Source organism: Scyliorhinus canicula, chromosome 6 (assembly GCF_902713615.1).
Source record: "Scyliorhinus canicula chromosome 6, sScyCan1.1, whole genome shotgun sequence".
In the NCBI taxonomy this organism is placed as follows: Eukaryota; Metazoa; Chordata; class Chondrichthyes; order Carcharhiniformes; family Scyliorhinidae; genus Scyliorhinus; species Scyliorhinus canicula.
In genome coordinates, this window is record NC_052151.1 from 9,574,574 (window position 1) to 9,598,709 (window position 24,136).

The 24,136-nt window shown below is 46.6% G+C and overlaps 1 protein-coding gene across 5 annotated transcripts in view; it reads left to right on the forward strand.

The window, feature by feature from the left end:
• Nucleotides 1-24,136, forward strand: part of LOC119966976 (dynein heavy chain 8, axonemal-like) — a 1,648,910-nt gene that overhangs the window by 118,974 nt on the left and 1,505,800 nt on the right. For all 5 annotated transcript variants that reach the window (XM_038798944.1, XM_038798946.1, XM_038798947.1 and 2 more), the window contains one exon: nucleotides 8,047-8,198. In XM_038798944.1, coding sequence (XP_038654872.1) covers nucleotides 8,047-8,198 — 152 coding nt within the window. The remainder of the gene's footprint in view (nucleotides 1-8,046; nucleotides 8,199-24,136) is intronic.

The window sequence follows — 24,136 nt, forward strand, 5'->3', positions numbered from 1 at the left end:
TATAACTGTATAATAAATATTGATCGTTTGAACTTTACTAATCGGTGTATCGTCTTTATTACTTTGAACTTGACCTTGAGATACTTGTGACGTTGCCTATACGGCAACTGGCGACTCCAGAGCTAAATAATTACATAGAACAGAGCCTAGTAGTGTTAAGCACACGTCGAACTCGGAGGCGTGTTAATACACTCCAATAAACGCGTTTTACGCCCATAGTAAAACGTGCAACACAGGTTACGACGTGACATTGACAGGATGCAGAGCTGGGCTGAGAAGTGGCAGATGGTGTTCAACCTAGATCAATGTGAAGTGTTTCATTTTGGAAGGTCAAATTTGAATGCTGAATACAGGGTTAAAGGCAGGTTTCTTGGAAGAGTGGAGGAACAGAGGGATTTTTGGGCCCACATACATAGATCCTCAAACTTGCCACCCAGGTGTTTAAGAGCCACGAGGTTTTGCTGCAGCTTTATAAAACTCTGGTTAGACCACACTTGGAATATTGTGTCCAGTTCTTGTCGCCTCAATACATAGGAGGAATGTGGATGTTTTGGAGAGGGTGTAGAGGAGATTTACCAGGATGCTGCCAGGACTGGAGGTCCTGTGCGGGATTCTCCCAGCCCCGCGCCGGGCCGCAGAATCCCAGTGAACGGGCCACGCCGCCCTGAAGCCAGCACTCGATTCTCCACAGTGCGGAGAATTGATGCCATTGGCGCCGACTTGGTTGGTGCGGTGCCGGTTGCGAGCCGCTCTACATGGCCGGCCTGCCGAGTCTCTGGCCTGGATGTAGGAAAAATGGCAGTAGGAAAAGAGCCAAGTCCTGCCGGCGCCGTTCTAACCTGTTATGAGCCGTGTAAGGGTCGGGTGGCGGCCTGTGGGGGAGAGGGGGGGGGGTCTGACCGCGGGGGTCCTCCGATGTTGCCTGGCCCGCGATTGGGATCCACCGATCGGCGGGCCGGCCTCTGTTGCTGGGGACCTCCTTTCCCACGCGCCGGCCCCTGTAGCCCTGCGCCATGTTGCGTCGGGGCCGGCGTGTTGAAGGAGGCCACTGCGCATGCGTGCATTAGCATTGTCGCCACTGCGCAAGTCCTCATTGGCGCTGGCGCAACTGTGCATGCGCGGATCCTGCGGCGCCCAGTTTGCGCCGGGATCTACAGCTGGAGCGGCGCGAACTGCTCCAGCGACGTACTTGCCCCCTTTTGGGGCCAGAATTAGACATGGGAGCGGCCTGTTCACGACGGTGTGGACACTCAGCCACGGGACTGGAGAATCCCGCCCCCTGTCTTATGAAGAAATGTTGAGGGAGCTAGGGCTTTTCTCACTGGAGCGAAGAAGGAAGAGAGGTGACTTGATAGAGGTGTGCAAGGTGATGAGAGGCATTGATAGAGTAGATAGCCAAAGACTTTTCCCCAGGGCGGAAATGGCTGTCACGAGGGGGACATAATTTTAAGGTGATTGGAGGAAGGTATAGGGGAAATGTCAGAGATAGGTTCTTTACACAGAGAGTGGTGGGTGCGTGGAATGCACTGCCAGCGGAGATGGTGGAGTCAGAGTCATTAGGGACATTTAAGCGACTCTTGGACAAGCACATGGACAGCAATAAATTGAAGGGGTGTAGGTTAGGTTGATCTTAGATTAGGATAAATGGTCCGCACAACATTGTTGGTCGAAGGGCCTGTACTGTGCTTCACTATTCTATGTTCTTACTGCAGCTGTACCAGGCCTTGGTGAGACCACACCTGGAGTATGATGTGCATTTGGTCTTCTTACCTCAGAACAGATATACTGCCATACAGGGAGTGCAGCAAAGGTTCACTAGACTGATTCCATGGATGGCAGGATTATGGTCTGAGATAGAATTGGTTTACTAGGTCTGTGTTTACTAGAATTTATAAGAATGAGAGGGGACCTCACTGAAACACATTAAATTCTGACAAGGCTGGACAAACAAGACGCATGGATGATATCTCAAGATAAGGGTGGGCCTGAGATAAGGAGAAACATCTTCAGTTAAAAATTGGTGAACCTGTGGAATTCTCTACCACAGAAGACTGAGACCAAATCGCTAAATATATTTAAGAAGGCAATAGATAGATTTCTAGACTCGGAAGGTATCGAGAGTTACAGGGTGAGATAGTATGGCATTGAGATAGCCATGATCATAATGAATTGAAAACAGGATCAAAGGGTCGAATGATCTATTCCTGTTCCTATTTTCTGTTTGTATGATTGTAAAGTGCAGAAAAAAAGAATTATTTTAGCCCAATAATGTGCAAGATGGTGTGTTGAGTTTGTTAGCTTCGTACAGTGGCCATAGCATGAGCACAGTACAGCTACACTAAAAGTCTATTGTCTAGGTCTACCTATGCCTGACATCGCCTCTCTGACATCTCGTGCTAGTTTATTCTTGTCCTCTGGATGTGGTGATACACCACCACTACCCATCTTCACTGATGCCTTGCTGGATATTTGCAACTAGATCAAACTCCTCGACTCTGTTGCCTGCTGTTAACCTTTTGGATGACAAGAATTGTCCTCACATTCTCTCTTGATGCTCCCAAGGTTGCAGGCAAATTGGGTGAATGAAAACCCATGGTTCTGGCAATAATTGCACTGACTGGAGACAGCAGGCATACATGTAAGAGCATGCTCTTCCATGGTACTGATTCATTTCACAAATTATTAAGGCCAATTGTATGCAACACATCCAATACGATCCTCCTCCCACTTTGATTTGCGATCCTTGCAACTGAACATGCATTTTCATCAAACCACAGACAATGGGATTTATTACATTCAAACCTTATTTTGGAGCTTCTACCATCCCCACACCCCCCTCCCCGTTACCCTCACGCTTGCACCCTGTGCTTCCTTCACCTTTGATCCATCCAATAGGGGAGGCATTGTATTGTCGCTAGTCAAGTAAACCGGAGGCCAGAGTAATGCACCGGGGATCCTGGTTCAAATCCTGCCACTGCAGATGGGGAAATTGAATTCAATAAATAAAAGTGGAATTAAAAGTCTAATGATTCCCATGAAACCATTGTCGATTGTCGTAAAATTGGTTCACTAATGTCCTTAAGGGAAGGAAACCTGCTGTCCTTACCTGGTCTGGCCGACATGTGACTCCAGACCCAGAGCAATGTGGTTGAGTCTCAACTGCCCCACAAGGGCAATTAGGGATGGGCAATAAATGCTGGCACAGTCTGCGACGCCCATGTCCCATGAATGAATAAAAAGAAAATCACATTTCCTCTCCTCTTTATTACCCTCAAGGAACTCCCTGTTACGTTAGATCTTTTTTCCAATTCTCTGCATATGTCACCTACACCCGTGACTGTCCCTGAACCCTCCTGCTATCCTCCTACATGCCTTTGTTCACTCTCGTGATTCATCCCATGAAATCTTTCAACATCCAACCCTGACTCCAGACCTGCTTTCATACTGAGTACAGCTTTCCCTTTTGTCTGTGACTAATCACTGATCCTTCATTTTAAGTCCTTTATACATCATTTAATTCCTGCTTGATCCACTCATTCCACATCCCCTTTCAGTTGGAATTATGTAAGTGCATGCCCACGCAGCTAGGAGGCATTAGAAAGATAGACACACAGGGCGGGACTCTCCATCTGTTCATGGCAGTGAGATTCTCCAATCGTTCACGGTAGCACATTAACCATATCCAATAAAATAGAATATAATCCTCAACATTATCAAACCCGTGAGGCCCATTATTTAGAAGGGCAAGCGCAGCAGATGCACATGACACCACAGGTTGCCTTTCAAGTCACTTACCATTCTGACTTGTAAGCATATAACTGACCCTAGATCAAATTTCTAGAACTTACTCCTTTTCAATAATAATAATTCATAGAATTTACAGTGTAGAAGGAGGCCATGCGGCCCATCGAGTCTGCACCGGCCCTCACAAACATAGAACATTACATCACAGTACAGGCCCTTCGGCCCTCGATGTTGCACTGACCTGTGAAACCACTCGAAAGCCCATCAACACCTTATCATCCATATGTTTATCCAATGACCGTTTAAATGCCCTTAATGTTGGCGAGTCCACTACTGTTGCAGGCAGGGCATTACTCGCCCTTACTACTCTCTAACATACTCTCTGTCCTACATCTATCTCCCCTCAGTTTAAAGCTATGTCTCCTCGTGCTAGACATCACCATCCGAGGAAAACGGCTCTCACTGTCCACCCTATCTAATCCTCTGATCATCTTGTATGCCTCAATTAAGTCACCTCTTAACCTTCTTCACTCTAACGAAAACAGCCTCAAGTCCCTCAGCCTTCCCTCATAAGATCTTCCCTCCATACCAGGCAACATCCTGGTAAATCTCCTCTGCACCCTTTCCAATGCTTCCACATCCTTCCTATAATGCGGCGACCAGAACTGCACGCAATACTCCAAATGAAATGAAAAAATGAAAATCGCTTATTGTCACGAGTAGGCTTCACTGAAGTTACTGTGAATAGCCCCTAGTCGCCACATTCCGGCGCCTGTCCGGGGAGGCTGGTATGGGAATCGAACCGTTCTGCTGGCCTGCTTGGTCTGCTTTAAAAGCCAGCGATTTAGCTGAGTGAGCTAAACCAGCCCCCTGCGAATGCGGCCGCACCAGAGTTTTGTACAGCTACAACATGACCTCTTGGCTCCGAAACTCAATCCCTCTACCAATAAAAGCTAACACATCGCCTTCTTAACAACCCTATCAACCTGGGTGGCAACTTTCAGGGGTCTATGTACATGGACACTGAGATCTCTCTGCTCATCCACACTACCAAGAATTTTACCATTAGCCCAGTACTCTGTCTTCCTGTTATTCCTTCCAAAATGAATCACCTCACACTTTTCTGCAATAAACTCCATTTGCCACTTCTTAGCCCAGCTCTGCAGCTTATCTGTGTCCCTCTGTAACCTGAAACATCCTTCTGCACTGTCCACAACTCCACCGACTTTAGTGTCATCTGCAAATTTACTCACCCATCCTTCTACGCCCTCCTCCAGGTCATTTATAAAAATGACAAACAGCAGTGGCCCCAAAACAGATCCTTGTAGTACACCACTAGTAACTGAACTCCAGGCTGAACATTTCCCATCAACCACCACCCTTTGTCTTCCAGCTAGCCAATTTCTGATCCAAACTGCTAAATCACCCTGAATCCCATGCCTCTGTATTTTCTGCAATAGCCTACCATGGGGAACCTTATCAAACGCTTTACTGAAACCTATATATACCTCATCAACTGCTTTACCCTCGTCCACCTGTTTGGTTACCTTCTCAAAGAACTCAATAAGGTTTGTGAGGCACAACCTACCCTTCACAAAACCGTGTTGACTATTGCTAATCAAATTATTCCTTTCCAGATGATTATAAATCCTATCTCTTATAAACCTTTCCAAGACTTTGCCCACAACAGAAGTAAGGCTCACTGGTCTATAGTTACCGGGGTTGTCTCTACTCCCCTTCTTGAACAAGGGGACAACATTTGCTATCCTCCAGTCTTCTGGCACTATTCCTGTAGACAATGATGTCATAAATATCAAAGCCAAAGGTTCAGCAATCTCTTCCCTAGCTTCCCAGAGAATCCTAGGATAAATTACATCCGGCCCAGGGGACTTATCTATTTCCACACTTTCCAGAATTGCTAACACCTCCTCCTTATGAACCTCAAGCCCTTCTAGTCTAGTAGCGTGTATCTCAGTATTTTCCTCGACAACATTGCCGAGGAGCACCCTACTGAAGCCCACGTATGTACCCTATCCCCGTAACCCAGTGATCCTCACAACATATTTGGACACGGAGGGCAATTTAGCATGGCCAATCCACCCAACCCGCACATCTTTGGATTGTGGGAGGAAACCGGAGCACCCGGAGGACACGAGGAGAACGTGCAGACTCCGCTCAGGACAGTAACCCAGCCGGGAATCAAATCTGGGACACTGGAGCTGTGAAGCAACTGTGCTAACCACAATGCTACCGTGATGCCCATGATAATATGAGTGATAATAATCCTTATTATTGTCACATATAGGCTTACATTAGCACTGCAATGAAGTTACTGTGAAAATCCCCTCGTCGCCACACTCTGGCGCCTGTTCGGGTATACTGAGGGAGAATTTTGAATGTCCAATTCACCTAACAACACATCTCTCAGGACTTGTGGGAGCAAACTGGAACACCCGGAGAAAACCCAGGCAGACAGTGGGAGAATGTGCAGACTCTGCATAGACAGTGACCCAATCCAGGAATCGAACCTAGGACCCTGGAGCTGTGAAGCTACCGTGCTGCCCATGGTGATGCTCATGCCACAAAAACAAATTTGAAAACAAATGGTACTGTGGAAGGGATTGATCCTGTTTGGGTTTGGAGTGGTTTAAACATGGAATTATGTAAGGTAGCCATTGTTTTAGACTTGACAACACAATCAAATACTTTGGAAAGGAAAGGAAATTTGGAGATAGGGCAAGAATTTGTGAGAACAGTGGAGTCCAGGGCTTTTAATGATGAAATTAATGGTGATAGAAAATGTATAGGAACGTTTTTTTTATATTTAAAGGGTGTGGTCTTCATGGCTGCCCCAAAATTTAGTGCCCATCCCCAATTCCCCTTGAGAAGGTGTACTTTGTAGTCCATGTGATGTGGTACACCACCAGTATTGTCAGGGAGGGAGTTCCAGGATTTAGACCAGTGACAGTGAAGGGACAGCAATATATTTTCAAGACAGGATAGTATGTTGGAGGGGAACTTCCAGTTGGTTGTGTCCCATGTATCTACTGCTCTTTCCCTTCTAGACGTTGGTGCTCATGGGTGTGGAAGATGCTGTCTGAGGAGCTTGATGATTTCCTGTAATGCATCTTGTAAATGTCACATACTACTGCCACTGTGTGTTGGTGGTGGAGGGAGTGAATGTTTGTGGGTGGGGTAAAAATCAAGGGGGCTGCTTTGTCCCAGATGATGTCAAGCTTCTTGAGTGTTCTTGGAGTTGCACTCATCCAGGTAAGTGAAGAATATTCCATCACATTCCTGACTTGTGTCTTGTTGATTAGGGACAGGCTTTGGGGAGTCAGGAGGTGAGTTACTCGCTTTTGACCTGTTCTTCTATACACAGTATTTATGTGGCTAGTCCAGTTCAGATTCTGCTCAACGGTAAAGACCAGGATTTTGATTGTGGGGGATGCCACAATAGTAATGTTATTTAATGTTAAGGGGCGATGGTCAGATTCTCTCCTGTTGGAGATGCTCACTGTCTCGCACTTATGTGGCATAAATGTTACTTACCACTTGTCAGCCCAATCTTGCATTTTGACCTGGACTGCTTCAGTATCTGTTGAGTTGAGTACTGAACATTATGCAATTATTGGCAAATATATCCACCTGTGATCTGATAATGGACGGAAGGTCATTGATGAAGCAGCTGAAGATGTTTTGGCTAAGGGCTCTTCACTGAGGAACTCCTACAGTGATGTCCAGAAGTCGAGATGTTTGACCTCCAACAACGACAATCATCTTCCTTTGTGCTAAGTATGACTCCAACCAGCTGAGAGTTTTCCACCTGATTCCCGTTGACCTCAGTTTTGTTAGGGTTCCTTAATGCCACATTCTGTCAAATACTGTCTTGATGTCACAGGCAGTCACTCTTACCTCACCTAGGAGACGCACAAAGAGCAGTTGTTTTGGTGAACATTTTATTGAAATTAGGTTCAAAGGAGCAAGAAATGTGTATGCAGGACAACTCAGAGAGGACGTACGAAAATATGGAAGAAGAAACCTGAATCTTCAGACTAAGACTGAGGTAACCTTGTAGAATGTTTGGCGTGAAGGGCTGAGGGAAAAGAGGGAAGTGACAGAGGTCTCAATTGTAGTGGCATTAAATTCAATTTTGTAATCTGCCATCGACATTGACCAGTGCTGCCACACAAATGTTGTCGGCAGGGAATAGCTTGGCTCCTTCACAATGCAGAATGTTTGTTTCTACCTATATCTATGAAGGAGGACTGACTAATATTTTGCCAAATTTATTATTTTCAGAAAGTGGCCGAATTATTGCTGGAGTTACTAAAGGGACCAAAATGATGAGGTTATTGATGGGCAATTTTTCTGATGTTCGCGTGGAAGGTCTGTGCTTGTTCTTTGTGCGGTATAAAAATGATACACTTATCACATCGAAAAATATACATGAGGTATGAAGTGGCATTTGATATTATTAATTCACCACTTTACTCATTATGTGACAGCATTAGTACTGGTTATTTCCACTATTCTTGTAGAGTTTACACATTTTCCCATGTCTGCGTTGGTCTCACCCCCACAATTCAAATTTGTGCGGCACGGTAGCACAGTGGTTAGCACCGTTGCTTCACAGCACCAGGGACCCAAGCTCGATTCCGGGCTTGGATCACTGTCAGTGCGGGGTCTATACGATCTCCGTGTCGGCGTGGGTTTCCTCCAAGTGCTCCAGTTTCCTTCCAGAAGTTTCGAAAGGCGTGCTAGTTAGGTGAATTGGGCACTCTAAATTCTCCCTCAGTGTACCTGAACTGGCGCTGTAGTGTGGTGATGACGGGATTTTTACAGTCACGTCATTGCAGTGTTAATGTAAGCCTACTTGTGACACTAATAGTATTATTATTAGATGTGCAAGAATGTGCCACACCAAATTGCCCTTAATTGTGTCATGGGAGTATCCCTTTGAGAAAGGCTTTTGTCTTATCACATGGCTTCAGTGATGTCATTTTGTGGTTGGAACTGAGCTGTGGTTGTGAAATTTTTTGGAGTTTCACTTTCAGTTTTAGCTGCTGTGGACTCAGATAGAAAAAAGAAGTGTTTTGGGCTGTCTCTCTCTATTTTCATTTTAAATATCTGCTTCAGTAAAAAAATTATTGATTATAACTACCTGCTTTGGGTAGAGACGGGGTTAGAATCTCAGCAAAATCCTGTCTTATTCAAATGAGAATATGGTGTGCTGTAGCACACCCTTGAAAAGGGTTTTTTGGTTTATGGGATTTTGTTTTTGAATTGGAACAGTTAAGGAGCAATTCATGAAATGTTGTACATAGATTATGTAGCTCGGTGATGTCTTTATGTTTGTAATTAATAAAAATTCTAATTGTGGTTACATATATATGAGTTATCTAAGTTAACTAAAGCTTGTTTTGATTAAAGTGTCTAGGAAGACTGATGAATCACACATGAAGGGAGTCTCTTATGCCCATCCTAGCCAAATTCAACATAAAGGTTGTAGGTCAGGTGGACATCATAATATACTTTGGAGTTTCTAAGCTCTGGCCCATAACAATTGTAAAAAAATATTTTTTTAAAGTACTGGTTCTTTCAACTTTTGGCAGTGATGGAAATTAGTTCTTTGTGTTTTTATCAGTATTAAACATTATCTGTTCATCTAAAAATTGGGGCAATGATCAACCCACATCTAAAAGCAAAATACTGTGGCTACTGGATATCTGAAACAAAAACAGAAAATGCTAGAAAAACCTAGTCTCTTGTTCTTTAGTTTTGCTTTCACAGAGTAATGCCCTCTGTTCTCAGAATCACAGAAACCAGAAATACTGTGCAGAAGAGACCCTTTCACCTAACGAAACTGAAAAAGATGAAAAAGACCTAACTTACCGACCTAATCCTATTTGAAAGCACTTGTCCCATAGCCTTGAATGTTATGATATGTCAAATGTTCTTCTCGGTACCTTTTGAAGGATATGAGGCTACCCACGTCAACCACTCTCCCAGGAGGTGCATCCCAGACCGTCATCACCCTTTGGGTAAAATGGTTTTTCTCAAATCCCCCAAAATCTCATCCTCTCACCTTGAACTTGATGGGTGACCGACCCGTCAACAACGGGAAATAGCTGCTCCCTATCCATCCTATCCATGCCCCTCATAATGGGCATTACTGGCATTCCAGGTGGTGATTGGCTCCTGCCAGGCAAAGATGGAGATAGTTGACAGCTTCAAATTCTTAGGTGTGCACATTATCCACAATCTGTCCTGGTCAACCCACGTCGACGCTATGGCCAAGAAAGTACAACAGCAGCAGAATTTATTGCCCATCCCTAATTGCCTTGAGGGGCAGTTAAGAATCAACCACATTTCTGCGAGTCTGGAGTCACACGTAGGCCAGACCAGGTAAGAATGGCAAAATTCCTTCCCTAAAGGACTTTAGTGAACCAGGTGGGTTTTTACGACGATCAGCAACAATCTGTCCTGGTTCACCCATGTTGACGCTATGACTAAGAAAGCACAACATCGGCTTTACCTCCTCAGGAAACGAAGAAATTTGGCATGTCCACATTGACTCTTACTAATTTTTACAGATGTACCATGGAAAGCATCCTAGGCGCGATTCTCCCAAAGGGAGACAAAGTGCCGACACCGGAGTGAAAACCGGAGTGTTTCACTCTGGCGTCGGAGGCCGCTCCTCACCCCCTATTCTCCCACCCCCAGGGGGCTAGGAGCGACGGCGCGTCAATCTTGCGCGCCGGGCCTTGACGCTTGCGTCAAAGCGGCGCCGCCTGAATGACGCGGCCTGCGGCGCCTAAATGACGTCACCCGCGCATGCGCAGGTTGGCCGGCGCCAACCCGTGCATGCACGGTTGCCGTCTTCCCCTCCGCTGCCCCGCAAGACATGGAGGATTGATCTTGCGGGGCGGCGGAGGGAAAAGACTGCATCTTTCAGAGACGCCGGCCCGACGATCAGTGGGCACCGATCGCGGGCCAGACCCCTCCTGAGCACCGCCCTGGTGCTCAATTCTCCCTCCGCACCCCACAGGCCTCACACGCAGTGGTCGCGTGCTGTTGACGCTGGCAGCGACCAGGTGTGGTTGGCGCTGGCGTGAACCGGTTGTATTAGGCAGGCCGCTCGGCCCATCCGGGCCGGAGAATCGGCGCTCGACCGGAGCGGCGATTCTCCGAGCGGCCTGTCGCAAAACGCGACATGCCGTTTTGGGGGTGGGAGAATCGCGTGCGGGTGCCAGGGCAGCGTGGCGTGAATCGCATGGCACTCCCGCGATTCTCCCACCCAGCGTGGGGGTCGGAGAATCGAGCCCCACCGGTATGGCAAGTGCTCAGCCCAAGGCCGTAAGAAACTACAGAAAGTCGTGAACATAGCCCAGTCCATCAAGCGGATCCGCCTCCCATCCATTGACTCTGTCTACACCTCCCGCTACCTTGGGAAAGTGGGCAGCATAATCAAAGACCCCTCACACCTGGGCTATTCTTTCTTTCTTCCAAGCTCTTCCATTGGGCAGAAACTACAAAAGTCTTGAGAACATGCATGAACAGATTCGAAAATAGCTTTTCCCTGCTGTTACCAGACTCCTGAGTGACTCTCTTATAGACTGATCTGATCTCTTCACACATTTTCTCACCCATTGCCCGTGCCTACGTATTTACATTGTGTATTTATATGTGTCCTCTGTTTTTTTTCATGTATGGAATGATCTGTCTGAACTGTGTGCAGAACAATACTTTTAATTGTACCTTGGTCCACGTGACAATAAAACAAATCCAATCCAATCCAAAGGGAAGAAAGTCGCTAAAGTGAATCTTAGTCCTTTGAAACATGAAATCAGAGAGTTAATAGTGGAGAACACAGAAATGGCGGAGATGTTGAATCAATATTTTGTCTCAGTTTTCATGGTGTATCATCCCCTGAGATTGAACTGGTCTCTCCATGCATCTTCTCTACTGTATATCACTACACTCTGTATGCTTCACCTGATGGCTAGGGATTTTCACAGTAACTTCATTGCAGTGTTAATGTAAGCCTACCTGTGACACTAATAAAGATTATTATGTCTTTGTATTTATATTGTGTATTAATCGTATGACCTATGTTTTTCCTGTACAGAACGATCTGCCAATACTGTAAGCAGAACAATTCATTTCATTATACCTCGGTACATGTGACAAATCTAAATATAAAAAGAGATACCAGCAGCGGAATTTTCCACTGGCAGGATTCTCCAGACTGCTGCAGTACACCCACGCCGGTGGGTTTCCTGACGGCATCGGGTGCCCACAATTGGAAACCCCATTGGCTGGCTGCGGGAAAGTAGAACCCCGTTGCCGGCGGGGGCACGCAGTGTCAGAAAACGTGGCTGGCAGACTGGAGAATCCCGCCCAGATTTGTAGCAGTACAACAGGATGGGTCATGAAGTTGCTAATATATTCTCTCAGGTGGATGACTTGTCTTTGATTTATTTAAAAGGGCTTCAAAAAGTCAAACTAATCGAATTTATGATGGCGTTGTGGTATTGTCACTGGATTAGTAAACCATTGACCCAGAAGAATTCTCTGGAGACCAAGGTTCAAATCCTGCCACTGCAGATGATGAAATTTAAATTCATTCAAAATCTGGAATTAAAGTCAAATGATAACTATTGTCAATTGAAGTGGGCAGCACGGTAGCATTGTGGATAGCACAATGGCTTCACAGCTCCAGGGTCCCAGGTTCGATTCCGGCTTGGGTCACTGTCTGTGTGGAGTCTGCACATCGTCCCCGTGTGTGCGTGGGTTTCCTCCTGGTGCTCCGGTTTCCTCCCACAGTCCAAAGATGTGCAGGTTAGGTGGATTGGCCATGATCAATTGCCCTTAGTGTCCAAAATTGCCCTTAGTGTTGGGTGGGGTTACTGGGTTTTGGGGATAGGGTGGACGTGTTGACCTTGGGTAGGGTGCTCTTTCCAAGAGCTGGTGCAGACTCGATGGGCCGAATGGCCTCCTTCTGCACTGTAAATTCTATGATGATATCTATGAAGTAAAAACCCATCTGGTTCACTAATGTCCTTTCGGGAAGGAAATTTGCCATACTTACTGGTCTGGCCTACATGTGACTCCAGCCCCACAGCAGTGTGGTTGACTCTGAACTGCTCCCTCAAGGACAATTAGGGATTGGCAAAAATATTGGCACAGCCTGTGCGCCCATGTTTCATGCACACATTTTTAAAATAATTAAAAATAGAGGTGTCTGCTAAAGCTGAGAAGACAGAAAGATATTGATTGGTTTTGTTAGAAACATAGGAGAGCACACAAAGTAGTGTAGATATTTTCTGGTAGGGAAATTGAGCTGGCGAGAATTTGGTTGCAGTTCGAGCATGAGAGGAAATTAAAAAGAAAAGAGAGAAATGGAAATGCAGCAAAAAGAAAAAGAAATGGAGATGCAGCAAGAAGAAAAAGCTTCTCTGTGGTGATATAACCACTGTAGTTATGTGTACTTGCAGTAGGGGGATGTATGCCTGTACCTGTAATACAGGTTCCTTCGGTAAGCCCCTGCCGGCTAGCTCCGCCCACAGGGAACTTGTGTATAAATATGCGTGTGAGTCACTCAGACCTCTACAGTTGCAGATGGAGGAATAGCATCGCACAGCAATAAAGCCTTTAGTGTACTAGTCTCTCGTCTTTGAGTATAATTGTTAGCGCTACATTCTCAAATGGATATTGAAATGAGGAGGTTGGAATTATAGAGAGAGAAAAAAGCAAAAGCAAGAGAGTTCCAGTTTAAGGCAGTGGAACTTAAAAGGAAGCTGCCAGGAGTTAGAGGGAAGCTTAATCCTAGAGTGGAACCTGGTGACAATATGTTCAAATATATTCAGACCTTCCCAAAGTTTGAAGAGAAGGAATTAGAAACTATTTTCAGCGCATTTGAACAAATATCAGCCCAAATAGAGTGGCCAAAAGAAAAGTGGACATTACCCATGCAAAGTAAATTGATGGGGTGAACACAGGAAGTTTATGCTTCCCTGTCATATGGGGTGTCTAAGGATTATGACTAGGTAAAAAAGGCAATTCTGGGTGTATATGAATTGGTTCCCGAGGCATATAGGCAAAGTTTCGGAATTGAAGCAGATAGCCGAGACAGACGAATTAGAAAGGGTGAAGCAGAACAATTTTAATTGATGGGTCCGAGCATTGGGGGTTGAACCTTTCTATGAAGCTCTAAGAGAGGTTATTATCTTAGAGGAATTTAGGAATTCATTATCACCTGTGATAAGAACCCAAGTTGAAGACCAGAGGGTGAACACTGCTAGACACAGCAATATGGGGCTGGTTTAGCTCACTCAGCTAAATCGCTGGCTTTTAAAGCAGACCACGCTGGCCAGCAGCACGGTTCGATTCCCGTACCAGCCTCCCCGGACAGGCGCCGGAATGTGGCGACTAGGGGCTTTTCACAGTGACTTGATTGAAGCCTACTCGTGACAATAAGCGATTTTCATTTCATAATGGCCGATGATTATGAGCTGATTTATAAATTTAAACCTCTGTTACATCATCCCCAAAATTTTGAAAAGCATAGTTAGTGGGAGAGTGAAAGGAAGGTAAGCAATGGAACCCTCCGAGATCTCCTCCTCAGATCGGGAGGTACTGAGGGTGAAGGTGAGACTCAAAAGCTAAGTGTTACCACTGTAACAAAGTGGGACACGTTCGTTCAGCATGTTTGAAGTTGCGAGGAAGGCTCACGGGACTTGTTGGAGTTCAGAAGGAGGATTCTGAAAAGGGAACAAAATTGGAGAATATTATAGGGAGGATTTGACTGAAATTAGGAGACCTGAGGTAAACACTGCTGAGGGAGCAGAAGAGATGAATGAGTTAGATGAGGGCAGCATGGTGGCACGGTGGTAAGCATTGCTGCCTTACAGCTACAGGGTCCCAGGTTCAATCCCAGCCTCGGGTGACTGTGTGGAGTTTGCACTGTCTCTCCATGTCTTCGTGGTTTTCCTCTGGGTGCTCCGGTTTCCTCCCACAGTCCAAATATGTGTAGGTGAGGTGGATTAGCCACGCTAAATTTCCCCTTAGTTGAGTCGGGATTACTGGGTTATGGGATAGGCTGGAAGCCTGGGCTTAATTAGGTTGTTCTTTCTGGACTGTAAATTCTATGATTCTACGAGAGATTTACTGGGTTTTTGTGAAAGGCAAGATCACCCCTTTTTCATCAACTGATGTAGCCAAATCCATAACTAATTTAAAGTACATCAGTGCTACTGGGGAACGATTTGATTTTCCCTCCAGAGAGTTCAGTGAAAGTTAAGGGGCGGGATTCTCCGACCCCCCTGCTGGATGGGAGAATTGCCGGGGGTCAGCGTGGATGCCACCCCCACCGTCTCCCAATTCTCCCGCCCCCCAAAAACCGGCCCAGAGTGAGTCGCACTGCCCACCTCGGAGAATGGCGGGGTCCGGCGCGACTCAATGGGCGCCGGGGCCACCCGAATTTTCCGGCCCGCGATGGGCCAAAGTCTCGCCCGCCTATAGCCGGTGCCGCCGACTTAAATCAGAGTAGGTCCTTTACCGTCAGGACCTGGCAGTGCGGGTGGGCTCCGGGGTTCCTGGGGGGCACGGGGGCATCTGGCCTCGAGAAGTGCCCCCACACTGGCTTGGCCCGCTGTCGGGGCCCACCGATCCGCGGGCGGGCCTGTGCCGTGGGGACACTCTATTTCTCCGCATTGGCCGTTGTGGTCCTCCGCGATGACCGTTATGGAGACGAACCCCCCTGCGCAAGCACGGGGATGACGCCAGCATGTGTTGGCGCTCCCGCGCATGCGCCGGCTCATGCCTGCTGGCGGAGGCCCTTCGGTGCCGGTTGGTGTGGCGCCAAGCCCCTGTCCCACCGGCCGGTGGGGCGCAAACCACTCCGGGGCAGGCCTAGCCCCTGGAGGTGCGGAGGACTCAACACCTTTGGGGCAGACCGAAGCCGGAGTGGTTCAAGTCCAGGCGGGACCACCCGCCCGGCCGGGTACGTGAGAATCCCACCCCAGGTATTAGTGAATGGGATACGTGGAGATTATACCCCAGTTCCATTGTATAAAGTACAATTGGAGTGTGATTTAGTGTCAGGTCCAGTAGTTGTCAGAGTTATTAAGGAGTTAGAAGTAGATGGAGTATACTTGCATTTAGAGAATGATTTGGCAGGAGTGAAGGTTGTAGTACGCGAGTATAGAAGCAGGGATCTGTGAGTATAGAAGCAGGGATGTGTGAGTATAGAAGCAGGGATGTGTGAGTATAGAAGCAGGGATGTGTTGCAGCATTTGTACAGGGCTTTGGTGAGGCCATACCTGGAGTCTGCAGTTTTGGTCTCCTTCTCAGAGGAAGGATGTTCTTGCTCTCAAGGGAGGGCAGCGATGGTTTACCAGATTGATTCCAGGGACGGCAGGATTGTCATATGAGGAAAGATTGACTAGGTTGGGATTGTTCTCGCTGGAGTTCAGAAGAATGAGGGCAGATCTCATAGAGACTTATAAAATTCTAACAGGCCTAGACAAAATAGATGCAGGGAAGATGTTACCAATGATGGGTGTGTCCAGAATTAGGAGTCACAATCTGAGGATTCAGGGTAAACCATTTTGGACAGAGATAAGGAGACATTTCTTCACACATAGAATCATATAATTTACAGTCGGAAGGAGGCCATTCGCCCCATCGAGTATGCACCGGCTCTTGGAAAGTGCACCCCACTTAATTCGCCCGCATCCATCCTATCCACTAACCCCACCCAACACTAAGGGCAGTTTTGAACACTATGGGCAATTTAGCATGGCCAATCCACTTAACCTGCACATCTTTGGACTGCGGGAGGAAACTGAAGCACCCGGAGAAAACCCACACACACACACGCACACGGGGAGAACATGCAGACTCTGCACAGACAGTGACCCAAGCTGGGAATCAAACCTGGGACCCTGGAGCTGTGAAACAATTGTGCTAACCGCTATGCTACCGTGCTGCCCTGTGGTGAGCCTGTGAAACTCATCGCAATAGGAAGTAGTTGATACTAAAGCTTTGAATATATTCAAGAGGCGGCTAGATATAGCACTTGGGGGGAATGGGATCAAAGGCTATGGGGAGAAAGCAGGATTAGGTTATTGAGTTGGATGATCAGCTATGATCGTGATGAATGGCGGAGCAGGCTCGAAGAGCCAAAAGACCTCCTCCTACTTCTATCTTCTATGTATCTGTGTATCCATCCATATAGCTTCACCCATGATTACAGAGAGTCTTTGGGAAGTACTGTGGATAGTGCATGAGATAGCAATGGCAGGACAGGTGGGAATTGCGAAAACTTAATGGGCATTAAATGATTCAAAGACAGAAATGTTGAAAGACATTAGCCACATATCAAATGGCAATGGCAGTGAATCTGATTCTTCTGATGCTGATGAAATTATCAGAATGATTACTCAAAGAAGTTTGTCAAAGATAAAATCTCGTAGGGAACCAAATTCTGAGAACTCCCAAGACTGAAGGTGATCCTAAGAATGAGAACCCGAATCTAATTAATTAATAATCTTTATTGTCACATTAACCTTGCAATGAAGTTACTGTGAAAAGACCCAAGTCGCCATACTCCGGAACCTATTCAAGTACAAAGAGGGAGCATTCAGATTTACAAATTATCTAATAGCATGTCTTTTGGGACTTGTGGGAGGAAACCAGAGCACCCGAGGAAACCCACGTGGACACTGGGAGAATGTGTAGATTCCGCACAGACAATGACCCAAGTCGGGAATCGAACCTGGGACCCTGGTGCTGTGAAGCCATAGTGCTAACCGTGCTGACCTGGGCAATAGCAGTGATTAAGATTCAGACGAGTTCTGAATCCGATTTGGATTCTGGTTATAAAGAAATATTAAACATTTGTTGCTGAATAGATCTGTAACTAACTGATCTTGAACAGATGGCAAGTGAATCTTCCAAAGCTAAGGAAAATCATTAGAAGGAATTGAATTGTACTTTTTTAAAAGTAACTTGTTGCAGGCTCTTGCAATAGAACTATTGCCATCCATTTTAAGAACAAATATTTCCCAGAGCATGTCTGTCCTGAAGAAAATTATACATGATAGCATGGCATCAGCTATTCAGGATAAAGACAGCAATGACTGTTAAATGATTAAGATACATACTTTTAAAAGCCTACAGTGCCTCTAAGGGAAGCAAATAGCAAAGGATATGAAATAATTAGTGATCAATTCCTTTGAAAATGAAGAGGAAAGTAGATAAAGAACCACGCAGTGATTCTGCAACCATATCTGTTAACAAAGTTCATGGAACCATAAATGTGCTATTCTCTGATTCTGATAATGTGAAAAGTAGTTGCAGGCCACAACCGCTTAAAGGAACAATGTCTCCTCAATTCAACACATCCACCATGGACACTCCTGATTTGATTTGATTTGTTCTTTTGTCACGTGTACCAAGGTACAATAACAAGTATTTTTCTGCGAACAGCACAAACAGATCATTTAGTACATGAAAATAAAAGAAAAGAAAAAGAAAATACATACTAGGGTAACACTAAGATACACAAAACCTTAGGTTTCATCTTGGCATATCTGAAAGTAGAGAAGAAAAGTTGAAATTTGGAAAGCATAAATTGTATGAGTCTGTATTACTAAATGGAGATAAAAGCTGTGATTATGAAGATTCCACTGAAGAAGTAAAGGCTGTTAAACAGAGAGTGGTGCAGATAAAGCCAACCAACTCTGCGAAGATTGAACTCTCAGCTTTACTTGCTGCTGAAAGTAACCATGTGAAAGAAAAGAGAGAATGTAAAGCTGGCGGTGTTGAAAGTGTTTGTTGATTAAAAATGAACTAAATATGGACTTCTGGTAGCATCCATGGTGGAGTAGGTGGCACATTTGATAGCTCCCGCTTGTGACGGAATTTTTAGACCTTCTCTCATTTTTTCCCTGAATTTTATTGGATAAATCGGTGGAGAGGGAGACGGTGAGGAGACATTCCCCACTAGTGTATGGAGAATTGGACTAGAAATGGCAGTGTAAGAAGACAAAGTTCAACAAGAAAGGCGCGGGTAGAGCCGGCAATGTGGGAAAACATAGTAAAGAGGCAGGCCTGCAGGGAGACGGCACAGGTGTCGACAGAACAGCTGGTGAAGTTTTTTGAAGAATGTTTCGCCAAGCTTAAGAAAAACACGCTGGACCTGTGTAGCCACCGAAGCTGGCCACTTCCCAACATAAAATGGAACATTGAGTTGCATGCAGGGAAAATTGGACAATGACAGAGAGGCAAGTAGGTTGCAGAACCTCTCTGTGGATTCTGTCTGTGAAGAAACCGGACAGCATAGAAACGAACAAGCTGCGCATATTAATTGAGCGATTCCCGGTGATTCCCGGGCACAATGGACACAATTAAGAATAACAAAGGCCAAGCTAGACTCTTCGGCGCCAGCAGGAGTCCCGAACAATAAGATACAAACAGCCCCAAGAACCGCCCAGTGATCGAGGAACAGCCCCGTTATTGGGGAAATTCAAATAAATCGATTGGGAAGAGACTCAATCGATTGCAAGTTTATAGACGGTCCGCCCAGATGGGCGCGAAACCCAAAACAGTATAAGACAGAGACCCCGACCCAGCTCTCTCTCTTAGCCGGCCCTCCCAGCAGAACACCTTTGCAGCAGCTCTCCAGGAACGTGAACGTGAGAAGGAGAGGCCTGGCCAGTTGCTACACTGACAAGTAAGTGTCATACAACGCACGCTACGAGAGGAGACACTCCTGACCCCTTTAGTTCACACCAACTGGAAGCCTGCGGATCCAGGACAAAGCAAGAGACCATTGTTCCCTGATCCGGCAGTTCCCTTATTTCAGATAAGTATTGGCCTAGTAGTGGTAGGAACAGTTTAGTCTTAGTTTTATATGCATGAGTAGCAAATAACTGTGTAATAATAAACGTGTCTAGTTTGAACTTACTAACTGGTGTATTGAGTAATTGATCTGAACTTGAACTTGAGCCTCGTGGCGGTATCATCAAGATACCTGGCGACTCTAGAGCTTAGGAATAAAACAGAGCCAATTGAGTGTTAAGCACACTCACCTAGAACGAGCAACATTTAGTGGCGACTGACGGGACTCGACTAGAAGTGGCCCCCACCACTCCGAGAGAACCCAACAATTTGATTCAGAAATCCAATTGGGAAAAGGAAAAACCACAAGTGTTCAAGTAGTTCACATCAATCCTCATAATTCGGAAGTGTGTTTTTGCATGCGTAACTAACAGGGTTATAAGGTAAAACCGAGAAATTTTTGTGGCGATAAACTGTTGGGAGTTTATACTTCGGAAAATAGCGAAAGCCGTACCCGTAATTTATAACACCGCCTTAGCATCCCTTGTTCTAAATTTAAGCGTGAGCATTGAGAAAGAGATGGCCATGCAGGCAATGGGACGCCTCATGCACCCCCAAGAGTTTGTGGTTGCAGCGACCAGCAGAGTAGGTCAGTGTCCCGTTTGGGAACAAGAGATCAGGAAGTACCTCAAAGGGAAAGGATGCCTCCTTTGGAGCGAATTCTGTTCGAATGAGGAAACAGGCCCCGGGAGTATAGGACATACTTGGTGGGAGGACCTGAGCGTAATTCACAAAAGGAATTTAGGTAAAGCACGTAAGCCGATGGCAATTGTGTCCTGCTTGGCACAATTGCGAGGCACAGTGGAGGTCGTCAGGACGCTCCGAGCAGAATTAGAGGAAAGGCATCGCATGAGTAAAGTGGATGTCAGTGATATAGAGAGAGACAATCTAGAATTAAGAAAGAAGTTGGCAGATAAGGATAGAGAGGTGGATGATGCCAAGAGGGCACACCAATCTTGTCTAGCCCATCTGAGCAGCTCCCAAGTACAATATGAAAAAGCCTATCAGGATGTGCAGCGTGCAGTCTTGATAAGACAGGAATCAGAAAAGCAGGTAGAGGTACTGAAGAAGCAGTGCAGCGACGTGAAGGCAGCTTTAAGAACACTCCATGCTGCCACCATTGAGCAAAGGCAAAGCACAGTGGACCATGCAAAGTGTAGGAAGCAGATTGCGGAATTGTAATCTCTGCTTTCTGTGCAGAATGGCTTCCAAGAGACCTTTGGAACGCAATTAGAGGAAGAGAAAGCACCAGATTGGCAGGAGTTAAGTGAGACAGCGCATCGATATGTTCAGGGACCAGGTGCGCTCGAAACGCAGCAGAAAAGGAAAGCGTCCCAACCCCCCACAGATCAGATAGCACCCGCACCAATGAACCCAGTCACCACTCAACAAAAAGCAACCGCAGACGGCGCACCCGAGATCACTTACACCACCCCCTTAACCGTGACTCAACTATGGGACGCGTGTGAGAAAATCACCCCGTTCCTCCCCACTTCAGACCCCCACCAATTCTTTGCGAAAGTTAAACAGCAGGCGACCATGTACGGCCTTGATGCGCGAGAGCAGGTTAAGCTCACAGTTTTGAATTTAGACTCATCAGTAGTAGCAGCCCTCCCCGACCCACAGAACGTTGGAGGAGGTACCCTCGAAGAAATGCATACAGCTATTTTGGATGCGATAGGGTATAACAGAGGAGACCCAGTAGAAGGCCTAAACAAGTGTAGGCAGAAAAAGTCCGAGCACCCCACAGCATTTGCAGGAAGGCTGTGGATTCACTTCACTGCAGTTTTCTGTGAATTAGACCGCGCACATTTGACCCAAGATAACATGGTTAAATGACCCACACTATTATCTCCCACGCCACAGAGGCAGTGCAGAAAGCCTGCTCTAATTACGACCCCTCAGAAGAGGCCCATAATGAAAAATGGGTCTTGAAAAGATTGTCCCGCGCTTGGGAGAAATCTATTCATGGTAAGACAGCATTTAAGAAGCCCGAGGAGGTGCAAACCAAGGTAGACATTCAAGCAGTAAGAGCGCACCAAAATCCCGCATGGGTAAATGAGGGACAGAACAGCCCCCCACAAAAGTCACAGGAATGTTTTAACTGCGGACAATTAGGACATTTTGCTACAGAAAGCAATGCACCACAGAAATCACAGAGAGGCCAACAGACAGGCACTCTGAACAGAAACAGAGCGAAGCCCATTCACAGTATAGGGACGCAGTCAGGACAGACCAATGTGGACGGAACGGACTGACGGTGTTCGGGCTCCCCCACTTGGGTCTGTGACACCCTTTGGGACAGGTCCGGACGACCGGTAGTCACAACGAAAATTCAGGGACAGCCCATAGAGTTACTCTGGGACACAGGAGGGTCCTGCAAGACCATTAATTCCTCCACCACACCACAGGCAGACACGTGGCCCACTACAGCCACAATAACACTCAGCGGCTTTACAGGATACTCACAGCAGGGACACATTACAGCCCCTGTACCCATCCAGCTAGGGAACATCTCCACTAGACACCCCGTTGTTTTAGTAGATCTGCCCACACAGCAGAACACATATTCGGAATTGATTTCATGAATGCACAAAGCCTGTCGTTCGACCCAGTCAATCAGTGTGTCTGGCGAATGGCAGGGTCAGAAAGAGCACCCGCAACGCTCACAGTAGGTGAGTATGAAAACAGGATTAGCGCAGTAGGAGATTATTGCTTTGATCCGATCACGCTCTCCACAGACAGACAGGTTAGGGCATTTTAAACAGCAACCGATCAGCATTTGCCAGTCACAGGTACGACTGCGGCAGAATGTCTGGTACAGTATGTGGACGACCTATTACTACAGACAGACACCAAGGCAGAGCACATCACGCTTCTGTCTGAACTTCTACAGCTACTTCACACAATCGGATGTAAAGTAAACCCCAGAAAGGCCCACATATTGGAGAATAAAGTGATGTATTTGGGTACAGTCATCACGCACGGTAAACGCGAGATCGAGTTCAAAAGAATTGACTCGATCGTCAAATTGCCCCTTCCCCAAAATGTCTCAGCCCTCCGGTCATTTTTAGGACTGGTTGGGTACTGTCGGAACCATATTGACGGTTTTGCGACAAAAGCAGCTCCTCTTTCAGACCTCCTTAAGAAAGGAGCCCCCTGGGAATGGCTTCTGCAGCATACAGAGGCTGTGGACGATTTAAAGAAAGCCCTTAGCGCAGACCCCGCACTCCAAGTACCAGACCCGCTTTCCCCCTATGCAATTGAGGTAGCAAGCACAGATCTGACCCTCTCGGCCGTGCTCCTTCAGGAATGGCACGAGCAGGTACGACCAGTGGCTTATGCCTCCCGACTTTTAGACCCAGTAGAGCAAGGATTTTCAGCCTGCGAAAGGCACCTACTCGCAGTATTCTGGGCAGTACAGTACTTTTCGTACATTACCGGACTCAACCCCATAACGATTCTTTTCGAACACACCCCCACACAGCTTCTATTGGATGGATGACTGAAGGACGGTTCAGTTAGCCAAATTAGAGCAGCTAGGTGGACCCTTCTTTTACAGGGACGGGACATCACAGTAAAACGCACTAACGCACACACCTTTTTAGCAGACAACCTCCAATACCCAGGACCACCCCATGATTGCGAGATAGTCGCCCCCCTCCACAACACAGGACCCTTCTTTGCAAAGACGCCCCCAGGAAGATAGGAAGTTCAACTCAAAGCCCCCAGCACACAGACACGTGTGCCCCCTTGAAGATTTATGTGGATGGTTCATCCACTGTTTTAAATGGTGAACGCATTACAGGATGCGGTATCTATGTAGAGGATGCGCAGGGACGCGCATTAGAAGAGATAGCTTTAAAGTTACCCGGTCACTTAGGCGCGCAGGCAGCAGAGCTCGCGGCCATAGCTTACATAGTGGACCACCCAGATTTGTTCCCCAGCCCAGCAGATATATATTCTGATAGTCTATATGTCTGCAACAGTCTGACGGATTTCAACCCCTGTGGAAGACAAGAGGTTTTGTTTCCGCGGATGTAAAGCCCCTTCCATCAGCCCCATTGCTCCGCCATATCCTAGAAAAGGCAAAGGATAGAATATACGGAATAATTAAAGCGAGAAGTCATCATTGGACATCCCCCCCTGGAAATGTGAAAGCCGACGCACTGGCAAAAGCAGGTTCCAGGCACGGACATTTTTAGACACCCCCATCTAGCGCCCCAGCTAGCGCCCCTGTGAGTTCAGTTCAGGTCTCACAGACAAACATTGAGGACCTAGTACAGGCCCAAAAACAGGACGGCAATCTCAGGGGGATTTTGAGAGGAAAGTTTTTGGCCCCGTATGACAAGTTTAAACACGCTCTGACCACACGTGATAGTGTGGTGCTGAAAGATAAACTGCATGTGGTTCCTGAGAAGGACAGGAATCAAATGATTTGCCTATTCCATGACAGTCATGGACACCAAGGGATAGACCCCAC